General features: G+C 52.4%; 1 protein-coding gene across 1 annotated transcript; it reads right to left on the bottom strand.

The window, feature by feature from the left end:
* Nucleotides 1-974: 974 nt before the first annotated feature.
* On the bottom strand, nt 975-12,121 carry MPO (myeloperoxidase). Its single transcript, XM_036454362.2, has 14 exons — nt 11,992-12,121; nt 11,787-11,864; nt 11,534-11,627; nt 11,054-11,232; nt 10,731-10,854; nt 10,489-10,618; nt 10,194-10,400; nt 9,188-9,506; nt 5,762-5,922; nt 4,389-4,644; nt 3,739-3,909; nt 2,748-2,985; nt 1,810-2,024; nt 975-1,072 (listed from the first exon to the last, which is right to left on the bottom strand). Exons 2-13 carry the CDS (start codon nt 11,860-11,862, stop codon nt 1,817-1,819), a joined length of 2,163 nt encoding a protein of 720 aa, XP_036310255.1. The 5' UTR covers nt 11,863-11,864; nt 11,992-12,121; the 3' UTR covers nt 975-1,072; nt 1,810-1,816.
* Between the last annotated feature and the right edge of the window lie 6,726 nt (nt 12,122-18,847).

Below are 18,847 nucleotides of genomic sequence, written 5' to 3'. Positions count from 1 at the left end.
ATCAAAGCACCATACTCATCGTCAGTGAACTGAAGGCAAGTATTATGCCGCTCTGGCGAGGCCCTAATGTGGCCTGGGGGGCTCCTATGGGTACATCAGCTCTAGCATCCTACACACTTTCAGGCTCCCAGTTGAGGGAGCCCCTCCCTAATTGTGGAAAGAAAGAAGGAGAGGGAACCCATCTTTCAGATTATAGGGGTCATGCTCCGGACAACAGGGAAGAACCCTCCTCCCTCGTCTCAGCTCCGGCCACATAAAGCCAGGACTGAGAAGGAGTCTACCACGTGAGGGTCCCTGAACCACTGTGCCAGCTGCAGGGAGTCAGGACCCAGAGTCCCTTCCCATCACACCTCTTCTCTTGACTTCTTCTTCTTCTTAAAAAAAATATATATATTTTATTGATTTTTTACAGAGAGGAAGAGAGAAGGATAGAGAGTTAGAAACATTGATGAGAAAGAATCATTGATCAGCTGCCTCTTGCACACCCCCTACTGGAGATGTGCCCGAAACCAAGATACATGCCCTTGACCAGAATCGAACCCGGGACCTTTCAATCCACAGGCTAACGTTCTATCCACTGAGCCAAACTGGTTTCAGCATGCTCTTGACTTCTTGCAGAACAGTGTTTGTCTCCTCTATTTCCCAGCACCTGACACATGACTGAGATAGAGTGAGCGTGTAGCAAACACATACTAGAGCAGTGCATGAACATAAGAACTTGGTGGACACAATTCCTGTTCTCCAGGTGAGGTGGGAGGAAGGTGAGGGAGGAGGGTCCCTGCTTGGTTTGGCCTGGCCCCTAGGCTTCTAAGAACGGACTGCCTCCCATGTGTGGATCAGCTAAAGGAAGACTGCTGGACACCCTCACCCCCAATTCAGAAAACACAGGGCCCCGAGGCACAGACCACACTGGGTTCAAGTTCAGAACCCAGAGCAAGCCCTACATGGGGACTAGCCCCACTGCAGACACACGGTAACGATCCCCATCAGTGCTACTTTATTATCATAAATGTCAGGTACGAACAAACGGTACAAAAGAGCCAACGTGCCCCAGTTCCTCTCCAGGAAGCTCCTGTGAATAAGCAAGAGATCAGGGTAAGGAAGCAAAAAAGGGAGCCCTGGACTGAGCCTGGCTCACCTCAGCTCATAGCTCAACCACCATATACAGCCCGAATGCTAATGGCCACCCCTCCAGGGTCCCTTTTACCCAGGACACTGCTGGGGTGTAAGCTCCACGAGGGAAGAAGCAGTGTCTGCCTTTCCCTGTGGTTCCCATGCCTACCACAGAGCCTGGCAGAGAGCCAGTGCTCAGTGATCGAACAACTGGCGGATGCAAACGAGCCCTGGAAGCAACCAGGACCCTGTGATAGCAGCTGTTCCCAAGAAGGAAGCCCAGGCTTAGCAAGACTGAGTAATGTACCAAGGTCGCACCGCTGGTAAGCTGCAGAGCAGGGATTTGAACCCAAGCAGCCCAGCTCCTGAGGTTGTGCTCCTCACCAATCCACTCCTCTGACTTCCATACACTTAATATTCACAGACACAGCAAACACACCACAAAGGACACACATACCCAGCACACACCACACCACCCACGTTCACAGATAACACATGCACATATAATGCAATTCATATTCATTGCGCACGCGCACGCGCGCACACACACACACACACACATATGAATGCATGTCTAGTCATTTGTTTTCTCGGCTGGCACCCAGAGCAGGGGCGGGGGCTAGGGAAGAAAGAGCTGTGGTTGCCATTGCCAGCCCAGGGGTGCCCAGCCTTCACCTCCTTGCTGCACCCCCTTACCCAGCCTCTAGTCCCTCTCCCTCCAGGACGCCAGGTCGAACTTGGGGACGCTAGTGCAGTTGACAAAGTCCCGAGGGAATCTGTTGGACATGAAGATGTTGTTCTTGGACACGGTGGTGATGCCCGTGTTGTCGCAGATGATGCGAGGCAAGCTGATCCTGGCCAGGGCCTGCTGCTGCTGCGTGGTGAATATGCCCTTGTTCTGCCACCAGAACCTGCATGGGAACACCACGGCCATGGCACCCGAGGCTCGCCAGGGCATCCCCCGGCTTGCGCCACCCCCTGGATGCCAGAGAACCACAGCAGACACCGCTCTCCAGCACAGGAGTGCTCCGGGCCCTCAGGCAACCAGGGGTTTCCAAACAAGCGAAGCCCCACTCAATGCCCAGCTGGCCAGATGCCCTCCCCCAGCAACCTGTGGGCACCGCTAACGCTGGACAGGGAGCGGGGCCCGTCCTGGGCCCTGGCCTGAGCCGCACCCACGGGGATGGAGAGAATCTTGGGGGAGTGTTTATCATCTGCTCCCCCAGAGAGGGACACCTTTTTCTAATCTTCCCAAAGGCACACACCCCAGGCGAGGTGAGACATAGGTACGACAGATGTCAGAAGCACGATGAGATGACACTAGGAGCAGCATGTGACTGTTCAATGGTGGCTGACAGCGCCAGGACGGCGCCCGAAACACAGAGAAGGAAAGGGTGGCATTTTCTCTGTCTTTCCCGCCTTCACAGCCAGGGGCCCGGGGTCCCTCCTTGTCACACCCCCAACAGGTTCAGAGCACCTGCAAGCTGCCCTTAAGGTTCCCTGAAATATACTGGGAAGCCATGGGTTCCTCCCAGCCCTTCGTTTCGCTGGAAAAAGCTGGGGACCCAAGAGATGAGGGACAGGACCAGGGCCACCCAGCGCGCCAGGACCACCTCCTCCTGCTTCCTCCTCACCGATCGCCATCGCGGAGCTGCCTGAACTGGGTGCCGATGATGCAGGCCAGGAGCGGGCCCACGCGGCCCCCGCTGTTCAGGGGCTCGGCCACGCCGCCCATCCAGATGTCAATGTTGTTGGGCGTGCCGTACTGCGCCATCAGCTTCCTGGCCAGGTCCCGGTTCTTCAGCACCGTGGCCAGCTCGCCCGCGGTCTGGGGCTGAGGCAGTGCACAGAAGCGCCTCCAAGCATTGTACCCTGCGTCGGGGGAGGGGAGAGGTGGCTGCGGGTGCATCTCAGAAAACGCTCCTTCCTGACACACCAAGGCCATGTACAGGGTCACAGAAGGGAGGGGAGGTCACAGAAGGGCTTCTCCCGGGCTTCAGGCCCCTGGGGAACCCTGACCCCTCAGCTCAGGCCAAGGGGAGAGCTAAGTTGCTCCAAGACCCTCTCTGTCTTTGCTCTGCCCTCCCACACTAAAGCAAACCCTCAACTGCCTTAACGCAGGTCCAAGCACAGGACCTCTCACTGTCCCCCTCTGGAGATCCCAGACCTCGGAGGGGTGACGTGTGTCTAGGAGGCTCAGCCACGACGGCTGTGCCATTACACAGGCACAGGCATTGAGGTCAGGCCGATTTGGGTTCCAGCTCCGTTCCTGACTTGGCTGGAGAACCCAGGCAGGTCTCGCATCTCTGCAAGCCTGTCTCCTCGTCAGTAAAATGTGTGCGATGATACGCTTCATCTAAAGTGGAGCAAAATGAAATGGTGATGGAGACGGGTTTTCAGGCTCTGCAGGGGAGGGGGCTTGTTATTATGACGCTGATGCTCCAAGTGCAAGGGTGACCGCAATGCAGAGGAGGCCAGGAAAATGGACAAGGTGGGCCCAGGGAGGGGTAAGTGCCTGACCTCAGACCGATTCCTAAGGGCAGGGTGCGAGGGCTGGAGGAGGAAGCCTTGGGTAGCTGGGGACACGGGAGCGGGGATGGGGAGGAGGATCCTGCAGCCCCTCACCTGGGAGGCCGTGGTCCCGGCTGCGCTGCATGTTCAGCGCGGGCAGGTCCAGCCCGATCCGCATGACCTGCTCAAACAGCCGCTCCCGGATCTCATCCACCACAATTTGGTTCTGGCGGTTCAGCTTGGCAGGGGTGGCCATGAGGCCCCGGAGGATGGGGTCGATGCCACCTGGCGGCAAGAGGAGCAAGGTTGGGGGGGAAAGGGTGTCTGGCTCAGCATCAGAGCTCAGGTAGGCGTCAGAGGTAAGTCCACGGTAGGGTCAGGCGGATTGCAGAAGAGGGCTGGGCATACGCAGCTCCTGGGGCCTAGGTGGTCCCAGTGGGAAGGCTCTCACTGGGGCCTCGAGGTCTCGGGAGACTATGTCATTCGGACTTGTAAGGTCAGGGTGCTCCCAACACCCCTGATCTCAGGGGTCTCAGAGTCACAACACACAGGAAGGAGCCAGCTCCCTATGAGCCGTCTCCACCCCATTCTTTATGCTGAGATGTAGAAGCAAGTCAGTTAAACTGAGGCTGGAAAGTCAGATCAGACCCCCAGAAGCGGAAGGAAAGAGGATTTCTCCTGCCCTAGCTCCCTGCAGCCAAACCCACCCTCCTGACCCTCAGCTGCCTGCCAGCTCACTCTCTCCTGGCCGGGGTCCCACTCACCTTCCTTCACAACCCTCCAGGAGGCAAAAAAGACCTTGCTGAGCGGAACACGGGGATTGGGCCCCCTGGGCCTGTACTGGCTGTCCAGGCGGAACATGAAAGGTTGGATGAGGGTGTGGCCATAGCGAAAGGCGTTGGTGAAGACGTTTGAGATCCGAGGGTCCACCGAGTCATTGTAGCTGCGGTAACTGGGCAGGTACTTCCTCATGGCCTCTGGACCCAGCACCAGGGGCAGGTAGTCCCGGTAAGTGATGATCTAAAGAAAAGTCACTCAGACTGGCCTCGCTACTCGCCCCTCCCTCTCACCACCTGCCCCTGGCTCGGGGGATACCAGGGAACTACCACCCACAGCACTGGATCTAAGTCTAATAGAATGGCACCTAGGGCATATAAGCAGAGCTTTTGCCTGCTGTGTGACCTTGGGCAAGTTATTAACCTCTCTGAGCCTCAGTTTGTCAAATGTAAATTAAAGTTAATTTTGCTGCCCTCTGCTTGGGATTAAGTAAGAAAGGGCCTTTGTTAGTCATTGATAACTCCCTGGACTTGGAGTTATCCATGTCTCATTTCTCTTACTAACTGAAAAGCCCCTTATAGGCAATGATTATATCTCCTTTCTCTTGGAATTGCTGTGCCCAGCAAGTACCTGGCTCCCAGTAGGGTTCAATGTTTGACTGTGGGAGGAGGGGAGGCAAGAAGGAAAAGGACCACCCACCCTAGGTGGCTTTCCCCAGGGAGGAAGAGATTCAGAAACACCTCACTCTAGACTCTAGAATTTCCTCCGAGACTTAAATGAATCTCACTTAAATTCAGCTCAGAAACTCACCCTCTGCTCCTGCAACTTTCTCCCCTACCAGAGTTTTACAAAGGGTGGTGTGTGTGTGTGTGTTTATGTCTCCAGGAGAGGATGGGAGATGGGGGTGCTGGAACATCAAGGGTTGGAAGAGAGAACCAGGAACACGGCCAGGGAATAAACAAGGTTAAGGAGATGGGGTGAGCTAGGATAAAGCCAAAGAGAACAGGTGAGTGGGTAAAAGAGCCAAGGGTACCAATGAAGTGAAGGAAAGGAGAGGAATTTATGGAATTGCTACTTTAGCCCCAGGCGTTTAACCCTCCCAGTTCCATTCTCAATGGACAGAAGAACAGACAGGGGAGCAAGCCTGGGAAAGAGAAGATGGAAGACAAGCATCACTTGTCAGGCATGTAGTACACGCCCGGTGTGTTCATACATGTCCTTTACTCTTTGCAGTATCATGGATGCATAAGTGGAGGCCCCTGAGGTTAAACTGCCCAAGGTCAGACAGCCTGTGCCAGAGGCACGTGTGGGTGCCAGCTCTGCCTGAGCCCTGGCATCACCGATGCTCAGGATCGCCTACCTGGACCATGGCTCCCACAATCTTCCGGGCTTCCTGGTAGAGCCTCTCCCCATTCCAGCGGGGATTCAGGCGCCTGAGCTGTGTGGCCAGCCGGTTGTGCTCCCGCAGAAAGAGTGTGTGCATGGAGGTGAGCTCGGGCATCTCGCTGGAACGGGTGTCCCCTGAGGACGGAAGTCACTCCTAAGTCCTCCGTCCCAGAAAGGACTTGCTCCATTCAAACTCCCTCCCCTGAAATGCCTCCCGCCCAGGCCACCCCTCTTTGCACACCACGTTTGCACACCTCGGCCTGTGGTGATTCCCCGGCCCACCACAATAGCTCCGTCCTTGGTCTAGGGGCGCTGCTGGTCAGAGAGGTTCATTCAATAGGGGTCAGATCTGACATAGGACTTGCTACTTTCCCGTACCTGAAACTGGGAGCTCCTTGAGAACAAGGCTTGCTGTCTTTTGCCTTTTTTGTATCTGACCTCTCACCCCACACACACAGGAAGACGCATGGGGTTTAACACGGTGCTTGGTACAAAGTAGGAGAGCCGTGAACACGGCCTGGTTGACTGATTCCCTTGGTTTAGGGAAAGCAAAAAAGCAGCATGCCTGTTGGCATTCCCTACTTCCACGCCCCTGTCAGGAACTTCCAATGATCTCAGCATTCTAACTTGCTAAAATCAGACGCCACCTCAGAATCCTTCTCAACAAAGGACTCGAGAAAGCCACTACCTTGTGAGTTAACTCTGGTCACAGTTGCCATCCCCACCCTGACTACATGCTAATTGTGCAGCCTATTCAGGGAACGGGCAAAAACACAGAAAAAAGTCCATTCCTGAGACTCTTAAAAAACAACAACTGAGTTAGACTCCTGGTCCCTCTAGTCCTCCCCCAACCCTTCTCTGGAAGGGCTCCAGGCCCATTTCAGTGGGACAAAGGGTTTAGTCCTCACCAGCTCTAACGGCTGGCGGGAAGGAATTCCATGACAGCAGCTTTTCCATCCCAGGAGCTGCCAGAGATCGTGATGATCCAGGTCTGGGAGAGGCAACTTGCCAGCCCAGACTGGAGGCAGCCGAGGCCGGCTGAGGACTGCAGCTCTTCCCTCACTAGCCCCAAAAGAGTCCATACTGCGCTCCTCCCCAGGGCTCAGCCATGAGAAGCCACCGGGAGGAGAGGTTGGAAGGTCACAGGGAAGGGCCCAGGCCCACTATTGGATCTACATTAAAAAACAGTGGCGTAGCCGAAACCGGTTTGGCTCAGTGGATAGAGTATTGGCCTGCGGACTGAAGGGTCCCAGGTTCGATTCCAGTCAAGGGCATGTACCTTGGTTGCGGGCACATCCCCAGTAGGGGGTGTGCAGGAGGCAGCTGGTCGATGTTTCTAGTTCTCTATCTCTCTCCCTTCCTCTCTGTAAAAAAATCAATAAAATATATTAACACACACACACACACACACACACACACACAGAAAACAAACAAACAAACCAAAAAAAAAACCAGTGGCGTAGCCCTGGTTGGTGCAGCTCAGTTGGCTGCATGTTGTTCCTCACGCCAAAGGGTTGCTGGTTGGACTTCCACATGTCTGGGCTGCAGGCTTGATCTCCGGTGGCGGAGTGCAGAAAGCAGTTGATCAGTGTCTCTCTCTCTCTCTCTCTCTTTCTCTCTCTCTCTCTCTCTCTCTCTCTCTCCCCACTTCATCTCTTCTAAAATAAAATTTAAAATTGTTAATAAAAAACCCCACAGATAAAATGAAATGTAAAAATAAAGAATGCATCTCTTATCTAAGTATGTTCTGTTTTTGTTTTTTGTTTTGTTTTTGTTTTTTAAATATATTTTATTGATTTTTTACAGAGAGGAAGAGAGAGGGATAGAGAGTTAGAAACATCGATGAGAGAGAATCATCGATCAGCTACCTCCTGCACACCCCCTTCTGGGGATGTGCCCACAACCAAGGTACATGCCTTTCACTGGAATCGAACCTGGGACCTTTCAGTCCGCAGACCGACACTCTATCCACTGAGCCAAACCAGTTTCGGCAGTATGTTCTGTTAGTAAAAACTAACAAACAAAAAAAAACATTGGAGCAAATTATACAACTGTCTAACCACTATGCTATACACCGGAAACTAATCTACATAATAAAAGCATAATATGCTAATTAGACCAGACGTCCTTCCGGGTGACCTTGCAGATGAAGCCGGGTGGCAGGGGCCGAGGCCCTCACACGAATTTCGTGCATTGGGCCTCTAGTATAAAATAATACTGAATGCCGACTGTAATTGGAAAACAAAAATTTAAAAATAAAGTTCCAAGACGATTACGAGACCCAGTGGGGGGTGGAGGAATGGAAAATTTCTGGGTATGGGCACCATCCCTGCCCCAGTGGTATCCCCAGGGCCGCCAGCTGTTCACAGTTACACTCCCACGCTGTCTCATTACAGGGACTCAAGATGGGCAGGAGGCGATAGGGAGCATCGCCCCCCAACAGAGCTTTCTGAATGGGAGCCGCTAGCCCGTGAGGCTGGGAAGCATGTGAAATGTGGCTAGTGCAGGGGAGAAACTGAATGCTTAAAGTACATTCATTTAAATTAACTTACATTTACATGCCAACAGCCACCTGTGGCTAGTGGCTACCTAACTGACGATGCGGTTCAAGAGGGCGATGGTCTCCCGTTGTTCTCTGTCCCTTAGCTCCCCGGCCCTGGGGACTCCACTGTCCTCTCTGCCAGAGTCCAGAGGGAAAGAGAGACAGACAGAGAAGCGAGTGGACAGAGGCTCCTCCGGCCATCCCTGAATCTCCTTCTTAGGTTTGAGTTTTTGTGGGTTTTTGCTTTTTTTCCTTCCTGGCTCCATCAACTTGTCACCAAGGCAACTGGAATAACATCATAAAGTTGGTGAGGGGACAAGCTGCTTACAAATAGGCCCTCTGCCGAAACCGGTTTGGCTCAGTGGATAGAGCGTGGGCCTATCAAGGGTCCCAGGTTCAATTCCGGTCAAGGGCATGTACCTTGGTTGAGGGCACATCCCGTGTAGGGGGGGTGCAGGAGGCAGTTGATCGATGATTCTCTCTCATCGATGTTTCTAACTCTCTATCCCTCTCTCTTCCTTTCTGTGAAAAATCAATAAAATATATGCCGGGACCGGTTTGGCTCAATGGATAGAGCGTCGGCTTGGGGACTGAAAGGTCCCGGGTTCGATTCCGGTCAAGGGCATGTACCTTGGTTGCGGGCATAACCCCAGTGGGGGGTGTGCAAGAGGCAGCTGATCAATGACTCTCTCTCATCGATGTTTCTAACTCTCTATCTCTCTCCCTTTCTCTCTGTACAAAATCAATAAAATATATTTTAAAAAATCAATAAAATATATATTTAAAAAAAAAATAGGCCCTCCGTGGCTCCGGCAGGGGGCACCCCTGTGCCATGCCGGGTCCCTGACCAGGTCTAACCTGCCAGGAAGCAGCGGATGTTCGCGGAGCGGTTGGTGAGGAGGCAGGGGTCATGTTCCAGGCGGTCGAAGGGCAGCAGGGCCCGGCCGTTGTCCGTGAAGCCCCGGTTGACGGCCATCAGCCCCAGCTGGTTGGACATGTTGCGAAGGTCCGTGGCCAAGGGTTCCTCGCTGCCATACACCATGCTGGCGTCCAGGAAGGAGGTGAGCGCGTTAATCTGGTTGCGGATGGTGATGTTGTTGTCCGGACAGGCGGGGCAGGAGCGGAAGAAGGGGATGCAGTCCCGTCGGTTCCTGATGCGGGGGTCATTGGGCGGGATCTGTGTGCACAGAGGGAGACCCAGCCAGCTCACCAAGGCGGGGACAGCGGGCAGGAGTGGCTCTCCCACTGCCCACCCTCCTGAAGGCCTGGATCCCACCTCGGAAAGCAGCCTGGAGCCGAGAACCAGAGGGGGGGAGACCCAGACACCAAAACAGGGTCCCTCAGGACTTAGCCATCTGAGGTTCCCCGGGCAGGGTGCCTCTGAGCTCCAGGGTGATGGCTAGAAGCTGGGCTGGGGACGTGGGGCTCCTCGGAGATGAACCCACCAGTCCTCTGACCTTACCCCTTCGCATCCTGTCTCACTCCTTCTCCGCTCTGGGTCTGCTCCTCCCTCCGGCTCCTCTTCTTTTCTCTTTCCTGTTCTGGAACCTCTCCTCCCGGTCCCTTTCCTGCCTCTCAGGTTCTCCTTCCTTCTCTCCTACTTTCCCTACACCAACCAGCCAGGCCCCACAACCCAGGCTCTGAGCATCAGGTACCCTTGCACAGAGGTTTGGAGGACAGTGGGAAGGGCCTCAGCTGGGAGTGGGAGGAGGGGTGCAGGGAAGAGAGGGCTGGGGTCAGCCTTACTAAGGAGCTTGGGAAGGAAACCTGAGCCCAGAGGGAGGTGCCCACTTCTAGGAACGATGTCTGCTTTCCCCACCCGGCAGGCAGGCAGGCAGGCAGGCGGGAAGAAGAGAGCGCGCACCTTGAGCGGAAAGCAAGGCAACTGCTGCAGGCAGCTGGTCTCGCAGTTAAGGCCGCTGACAAAGGCGACCCGCGCGGCCGGCTCGGGGGTGAAGTCGAGGTCGTGGTCGATGAACTGGCCCCACTGCATGAACAGGAGCGAGCGCTCTTGGTCCGGGGTCAGCTGCTCCGTGGGGAAGCGCACGATGGCGTTGGAGACGGCGCGGGCCTGCGGGACGCGGACGTCAGGGGCTGCCCCGGGGCCGCCCGGGCCCTGCCACCCACACCCTCCCTCCCTGCCGCCGGCCGGGGCTCACCAGGGGCACCGGGAAGCCGCTGCGCTTGACCCCGGGCGTCCAGCCGAAGGGCCGCCCGACGCCGTCCTCGTACTCCGCCGGCAGCCAGCGCGCAAAGGCGCGGTTGGAGGCGCCCAGCGTGGGGCGGCGCCTGCGGGGACAGGAGCGGACGCTAGGTGGCGCTGCGCGGGCCCGGGCCCGGGACGCCGCTGCCCAGACCAGCCCGCCCGCCGGCCAGGTGCCGCCCCGCGCCCCGGGCACACCTGTTGTTGCACTGGCCCGTGATGGTGCGGTACTTGTCCCCCTCGGGGCACGTCACCCCCACGTCCCGGTAGGCGCAGCCGCTGGACTTGGACAGCAGGTTCAGCTGGGCGGGCGTCAGCACGTCTGCGGGCAGGGGAGCGAGAGATGGGGGAGCTGAGCCCCTCGCTTCCTCTCCTAGGCTGAGAAGCCTGGGTTGGGGAGGGGAGGCTCGATGTCCCTGAGAGGAGTAGGGGGGGCGGGGAGTGTGGATCTCTGGGAGGTGGTAGAGTCGCTTGGAGGGGTCCCTGGTGGAGCAGGCGTTGGAGTGCAGGGGCAGCAGTACCAGTGACATTGAAGGGTCTTCTTGACCGCAAGGGCCGCAGCTTCCCCTCCAGCAGGCTCAGGGCCACGTGCAGGTAGTCAGCCGCCCGCGCAGCCGTCCTGGTGGCCGCCACGGGCTGCTTGAAGTAGGACAGGAGCTCCATGGGGCTGGCCAACCCGCTGCGGAGCCGCTGCTTGATGCTGCGTTGGAGAAGGGAGGGCCAGGGAAAGTGGGCGGAGACCCTCCGCGGAGCCCCAGCCCCGCAGACGGACACACAGGACAGTGTGGCAGACTCAGACAGGAAGGCTTCCCTGGATAAGCGGGGTATGGACCTGGGTGTCCAGGCAGAGGCAAGGCCAGGGGAGGGGTGGCTCTGAAGATGTTCTCACACTCACAGACAGATAGACAGACAGACAGAGGGCCCCGCCCCACTTCCCGGCCTGCTTCTTTTCCCAAAGGCCTGGCAGCCTTGCCCGGAGCCGGACAGTGCCCGGCACCCACCTTTCACGTCGCTCCTTGTAGGCCTTGTCCACTAGCCGCTTCGCCTCCTCCATGCAGGTCACCACCACGGAGGTCTCCACCTCCCCCAGGACAGCTGCCCGGATTAGGGGTTGCAAGGTCAGGATTGGGCCCAGGGCACGCCCCCCGCCCTTGAGACCCCCCCAGAGCCAGGATGGCCTTCGCTGAGGAAGGAATCCCTGGCACTCAGACCCACCCCCCACACACCGCCTCTCCCTTCCTTCTGGACAGTTACCTGGAGTGGCACCCTCAGAGGGCCGGGGCCAGGCCAGAGTGGCCAGGAGCCCGGAGAGGGCCAACAGCAGCTTCATCTCTACAACAAGACCCCACGCCCAGTCAGTGTCCAGAGCTCACGGTGCATTGAGGAGAAGAGAGCCCCACCATCCCGCTCCTCCCAGCCCTCCTCCCCCCGCCCTTGCACCTTTCTGCCCCAGTCCCACCTCACTGGGCCTTGCCTATAGTCAGAGCCCAGGCCTCCTTGAGTGAGGGGTGCGCAGTGCCCCTCCTTTGCTAGCTTCAGTCACTCAGCCCCCCAGCACCTGACTTGTGAAGTTCCCTAGCATTGGCAGAGCCTCTCGGCTGGCTCTAGGCTTTTATGTCCTCCAAGCTGGGGGGGGGAGAGGGGAGGTTTGGGGCAGGCAAGGCCCGCCTCTAGAGACTGAGCTCTCTCCCCTCCCCCACTGCCAAGAGGCCCCTGATAGGGGAGAGAAGGGCAGGACAGGAGGGTCCAGAACTATCCCCTTGTCTAAGCCCAAGAAGGGACAGATAACCACCTCCCCTCCCCAGTTTCTGATCAAACCTAGTCTCCAGGGTTCCTTTGAAAAGGACAACGGTCAGGACAATGATGGGAACTCGAGGGACACCGGAGGAGGAGGGAAGGTAACGGGGAGACCTGGAGTGATGATGATGATGATGATGATCCCATCAGCCTCAGGGTACTGTCCCCACCCCCAACTGTAATCTGGCCCCCGAGGCCAACCCCGGTGAACAGCCGCCCATTCCCGGAAAAGGCTAAAGGGACAGGAAACGTGGCTGGAGACCGTTGGGTTTCACAGGAAAGAGGACCCCCGGGGCTATGGGCTCAGGACCAAGGTAACTTCCTCTATCTCTCTCTTCCTCCCCTTCCTTCTTGGCTTTTGGTAGGGGGCTGCCTCCAGCACCCCCACCATCTGCTCCCAGACATCAGGAACCAGGTTGTGGTTAGTGGTCAGTTGGGCGATGCAGCCCGAGGCCACTGTGAGATAAGACCAATGCAGCCAGGAGGACTGGGGTTAGACTCCAGGCCTGTTCTGAATAGGAGAGGGGGAAGTTTCTCCGCTGAAGCAGGCTGCCAAAGGGGCCACCATTCTCAGGCAGGAAAAGAGCCCTGGGACTAAGGACTGCGTTTGTCCACCTCCCTGGGACCTCATCAGCCTGGGTGCACATCAACCATGGCTCCCACGTCCTGTTTGGCCAAGCCACACCTCCGACTCCCGCCACCTGCCTGCCCTCACTCTTGTCTTCTGTGCCCAGACTACATCTTCTTGGTCAAGGAATAAGGGACAGCAACACACCTGGAGCACCGCTCCAGAGACCCCGAACCCCACTGGGGAGCAGAGCCCGGGGGCCCATGAGAGAGAAGACATTCTCCCAGGCTTGCTTTGCTAGGTGTGAACTTGGACAAGCAACTCTTTTTTTTTTTTTTTTAAATCTTTATTGTTGAAAGTACTACATATGTTTCCCCTTATTCCCCATTGACCCCTTCTATCCCACTGGACAAGGAACTCTTTGTGAATCAGGTCCTACAGTTTTATAGACTTTTGAAGATACTTTTTTAATCCTATAAGAAATGTATTTCTAGCCGAAGCCGTGGATAGAGCGTCGGCCTGCAGACTGAAAGGTCCCAGGTTCGATTCTGATCAAGGGCATGTACATTGGTTGCGGGCACATCACCGGTAGGGGGTGTGCAAGAGGCAGCTGGTCGATGTTTCTCTCTCATAGATGTTTCTAGCTTTCTATCCCTCTCCCTTCCTCTCTGTAAAAAATCAATAAAATATATTTTAAATATATATATATATTTCCATTCACAAAAAAATTATAGAACACAAGCACAAAGTTTAAAAAATCAAAATTACTTATAATTAGTGAGCATATATGTATTATTTTTCTGTCCAGGTTTGTTGTTTTTTACATAAATAAGAAGCAAGAGATGCATCATTCACCGATAACCTCATGTCATAATTAGGTATCCTGTGTGTAGATATCATATGTATTTTAAATAATTGTAAGAACAGACTTTAAATATTGCTTTATGAACCTCCTTTCAGTATTTAACAATGTAGCCTGGACTTCTATGTTAACAAACACAGATTTACTTTATTTTGATGTCTGCGTAGTATTTTCGTATGAAGTACGATGATTCATGCGGTAATCCTCTCTTGTCAGGTACTGGGGTGGTTTCCTATTTTCACTATCATAAGCAAAACTAGGATCAATATCCATGGAGTTAAACTTCTAGTCACATCTTCAATCATTTCCTTAGGCAAGAAGTTCTGAAAGTAAAATTGCTGTATTTTGGGTATCCACATTTTTAAGGCTTTTTACAAAAACACACACACACACACACACACACACAAACATTTGTCACATGGACTCGTGAAATTGCACCTCATCTCCCATCAGCATGCGAGCACGCACTCCCAGCACCCTCATCCATTCTGACCATTAGTGTCCTTTCGCTCTTTCAAGGAAATTGTCAAGGCTCTAGCGGGAAGAGACATTTAATAAAAGCTCCTCTTGGCACAGATGAGAGAGAGAGAGTGAAAGAAATGACAGCCAAGGGCAGCGCAAGAGCGCCGTGTGGAACAATCTAGCCGGGTCTCTGGACATCCACACCAGCACTCTTCGCCCAATGCCCTCCACACACTGTTTCTGACCTTTAACTCGGGCATTTATTCAGCAGGTATTGAAACTGCGCCCTGGCGTGTGCCAGGCAGGTACTGTGCTGGCCACTGAGCAAAGAGCAGGCCTTGTCCTGGAGGATTCAGTGGAGGATGCAGAAAGACACCCCAAAAGCTGTGTGCAGGGTTCTTTGGAGCATCGAAGAACAGCACTTGGACCAACTTGGGGGGGACCTAGAAAAGCTTTCTCGAGGAGCTGGTGCTTGAGATTATCTTGAAGAATGCTTAAAAGTTGGCTAAGTGGACACAGCACAGGACTGGACACAGGTGGGCTCCATGCAGATCATTACACCATGAGACACGGGTGGAGTAGGATGAGGCGGAGGCCCAGGACCCAGCCCCCTCTGACCTGCTGAGAAGTCCTTGTCCTGAAGACTCCAGGGGGCCACAAAGGCTAAACAGTGCACGGTGACAGTTTTAGTTTAGAAACCTCACTTGGGCAGCAGAGCGGAGGGTGCACTGGGGTGGGATAGGGCAGGCCCGGAGGCACCCTAATGATTCATGGGCCTCAAAAGGTCACCCCGTTTTCTCGGGGGAGGCCATGAATGTTTGAAAAATGAAAGCCTTTTCAAAGAACGATGTGAAAAATCCCCTTCACTCTCTACCCACATGGTAGTGGGAGAACTCTCAAGACGTATGAGCTCCAAACCATCTGCCTTTGGCTCGGGGCCGGGGCCGTGGGCCTGCATTCGTGTGCAGCATCTTGAGATGCTGCTCTGTGACTTTACAGTGTTACCAACCAATGAACGGCCCGACCAGGATGGCTACACGGAAGCCCATTGCACCTCTGCAGATCCCTCGTCTAGGACCTCCTTGTCTGGCCCAGGTGTCCTTGAGGTCCTAAGGACTTCCCAATGTGCACAGTAACCAGAAGGAGAATGCATTGTCCCAGGAGCTATTCCAAACAAGCCTTGTCCCATAAGTTCCCCTCCCCCTCCCCCCCCACCTCCCCACCCCGCAGCTCCCCATCCTGGGGGTGGCCTCTGGAGGGCACTGCGGGGACCCTGCCTCTCAAGCCCAGAGTCCTTAGAGGATGTCCCCGACTCACCCCTAAGGTGAAGTCCAACTGCCTGTGGGATAACGGGCCCTCTCTGCCACAGTTGCAAAACAGTTTGTTCTTTCTTCATGCTGTTTGGAGAACAATTCAGTTGGGATTACTGCCAGATTTCCTGTGCTCGTGTGTGGTTGGAGAGCAGGAGGCCATGGAAGCTGGGGAGGGGCTGAGGGCAATGACTCCTCAGACCCACCAATTGCACCCAGCCCAAAAACCTTGTTTCCTCTCTCTTTCAAATTTTAAAAATTAACTTTGAATTATCCAGGTCATCCTTCGAGCCACTTTGAGTAAAATTAAAATATAACAAGTCAGGTTCTAGCTCTCTTTAGATTGGGGCATTGCACCCTCCCCAGTTTCAGTCCCCTTCCTCCGCTCCTGAGGCAAGACACACGGGTCATTTTGTGTTTGTCCTTCCAAACCTTGTACTTTACATTTGTTTCTATAGATGGATCTGTGGGAAATAGCCTTTAGTTTTCCATAAATGCTATCACATTATATACACCGTTGGGCAATGTGCTTCTCTCGCTCACCAATACAACCTAGACAGCAATCTCACTTTTTAATTGCTACGTAGTATGCTTTCACAGTTGTACCTTCATTATGCAAGCATTTCTTCATTGGTGGACATTTCCATTTTTCCTTTTTCAGTAATAAAGACAATGAAATAAGGCCTCTTTGTATACACACACACACACACACACACACACACGTTTTCTCCAGGGTGAAGCTTGAGACGTGGGCCACAGATTTTGTGCATTTTAAAATTTTAACAGCTAGATGTTGCCAAACTGTCCTCCAAACTTTGTAAAATTTTAAAGACTGGAATCCCATTATTGGATCAATGTTTATTTCTTTGATGAATAGTGAGACTGAGCACCTTTCCATTTGTATTATCTCTTCTGCAAATTTATCCATTTTCCTAATGGGTTGTCCCTTTTTATTGATTTGTAAAAGATATTATGTTCTGGATAAACACTAATCTGTCAGCTATGTGTGTTACTAATGTGTGTTTTTTCCCCAGTCTGTCACTTTTCATTTCTGTGTGTGTTTTTTTATATAGGGTTTTAATTTTGATTGGTCAAATTTACCCATCTTTTCCTTTATGTTTTTTTTTTTTTTTTCCAGACTTGGTTAAGAGGATCTCCCTTTCTACAAGATCATAAACATATTTTCTGATATATTTTTAGTACTATGATTTTTCACATAGAGATTGCTAAACTATCTGGAATTTTTGTATATGCATAATGTAAGGGAGGGAGCTACTTTCAATATTTTCCAAACAAATAACCAATTGGCTCAATGCCTTTAATTGAATAATCTATCATTTCTCCACTGAAGTGAGATAAGTTTTTATCCCACCATAAATGTATATTTTATTCTACTGATCTACAAGTCTATATATCCATTCCCATGCTAATACTTCATTATTGCAACTACCTTAACTTTCTAATATGCTTTGATTTCTGGTAAGATAAATTCTCCTTTTTCAAAAGAATCTTCAACATTCTAACACATTTAGTCTGTCTCATGAACTTTTGAATGTCCAATTCCATGAGAACTCCTATTGAGATTTTTATTGATATTGTATTCAATTTACACATAAACTTGGTGACATTGACATCTTGATGATATTAAGTTTTCCCATCTATGTACATTCATTCACTCAACATATATTTACAGAGCACTCATGTGCTGGCACAGTTCTGAGTCCTGGGGATATAGCAATCAACAAGTTACTTGCTCTCATGGAATTTCCTCTTTTGAGTAATGCACTGAGTATACATTCCTGAGTGTATAATTTTATTTCAGTCTACTTTTATATTTATTGAAATGTTATTGTTTCACCTTCTTGTCAGGTTTGTTCCTAAATACTTCCTTTTTGAAAAATGTATATAAATTTGATCTTTAAATTTCTCCTCAGAACTTGTAAACTCTATAAGTATTCTTTCCCATAAAAGCATTCAAGGAAACTATTTTAAAGATAAAAAATCCAGTATGCTTCTTTTCATTTTCTTTAGGAGGTAGATTCCTAAATCTGAAAAGCACTGGACATTTTACACCCACCATTCTAGAAAGGTTTCATTCTCTATTTAATAAAAACAGATTAAAATTTTTCAAAGAGTAAGTATTCAAGCTTTTGTTAGTTTCAAATACTGCTTCAAAAATTTGTTTAGGGAAGTATTTTAAAGGTAAAGACAAGTTAAATCACATGACTATATAGATGTTTGATAGATATTCTGTTAACTCCCTTTATACTTATGTTTATTGATGGGGAGTAGAGGAGTAAACTTTTATGAGACAAAATTCTGCACAAACACACACACAAAAGTCACACCAACAATTCACACACACACACACACACACCCCACCAAAATTCAAGGAAAAAACAATGCAAGATTCACATTAGTTACAATTCAGAGACTGATAAAGCTAATGCCAGTCAGCACGTGAAAACGTAAGTGCAGCAATGGGCCCCATGCCGTGGGATGGCAATTGGGCAATGTTAGTCGAAGTCCAAAATGCATATTTGCTCTGACAGGCAATATTACATTCAGGAAGGAGCTTATCCCCCAGAGGCAGGCTTAGGAAAGCGTAAAGACATCTGCACAAGGGCGTTCACTTCAGCCTCATTTCCAACCACCAACAGATGAGACACAGGCCAAACAGCCATCGCAGAAATCTGCCGCATTGTGATGCTCCACTGGATGCGTTTTGTTGTTATTATTGTTGTTTGTTTTTGCCTTTAAAACTGATGAGGGAGGTCAATATGTAACAATATGGAAAGATATCTCACCCAATACATCTAATTTAAAATAATATAAAAATAAAGGCAGACATTCTCACTTTTGTCTCAGGGTCCCTGGGGAGAAGGAGAATGCACAACAGTCACACCTGGAACACCCCGCACCCCCCACCCCCACCCAGTCAGTAGCCCTGAGGCACCTTCTGCTCTGGGCCGCCTCCGGGCCCGAGCTGTGTGCCCAACTCCGCCATAGGCAGCCTGCTCGGAGGGTTCTGGATAGGACCTCCCATCTGTCTGTCTTTTCTGGAACCCTGCCATTGCTAGTCTCGCTATGCATGGTGAGTGTTTGCTTCTTTGGTTAGTTTTTCTTGCATCGATTATCTCTATGCGTTTGGTGCAGGGGAATCAAGACTGCAGAATGTGCCTTGTCTGTGCTCCCTCTGTCCCCTTGCCCAGGCCTCTTTCTCCCTCCAAGACCCTGCCCCAACTCTAAACACCCGGCCCTGCAACCAGGGAAGCTGACAGACTGTCTTCTGCAGAGAAGCTCACCAGCGGCTGGC

The sequence above is a fragment of the Pipistrellus kuhlii genome, unplaced genomic scaffold, assembly GCF_014108245.1.
Source record: "Pipistrellus kuhlii isolate mPipKuh1 unplaced genomic scaffold, mPipKuh1.p scaffold_m20_p_28, whole genome shotgun sequence".
Classification (NCBI taxonomy): Eukaryota; Metazoa; Chordata; class Mammalia; order Chiroptera; family Vespertilionidae; genus Pipistrellus; species Pipistrellus kuhlii.
Note: the sequence above shows the minus strand (reverse complement) of the source record. Positions and strands in the feature narration are given on the sequence as shown.

What these genes read in the sequence shown, in the direction of transcription:
- MPO (XM_036454362.2), bottom strand. Translation starts at nt 11,862, where the DNA reads ATGAAGCTGCTGTTGGCCCTCTCCGGGCTCCTGGCCACTCTGGCCTGG. An exon ending in CCGGGACCACGGCCTCCCAG is followed by an intron (nt 2,986 to 3,738) that starts GTGAGGGGCTGC and finishes CCCCCGACGCAG; the next exon opens with GGTACAATGCTTGGAGGCGC. An exon ending in CAGCTCCGCGATGGCGATCG is followed by an intron (nt 2,025 to 2,747) that starts GTGAGGAGGAAG and finishes GTTCCCATGCAG; the next exon opens with GTTCTGGTGGCAGAACAAGG.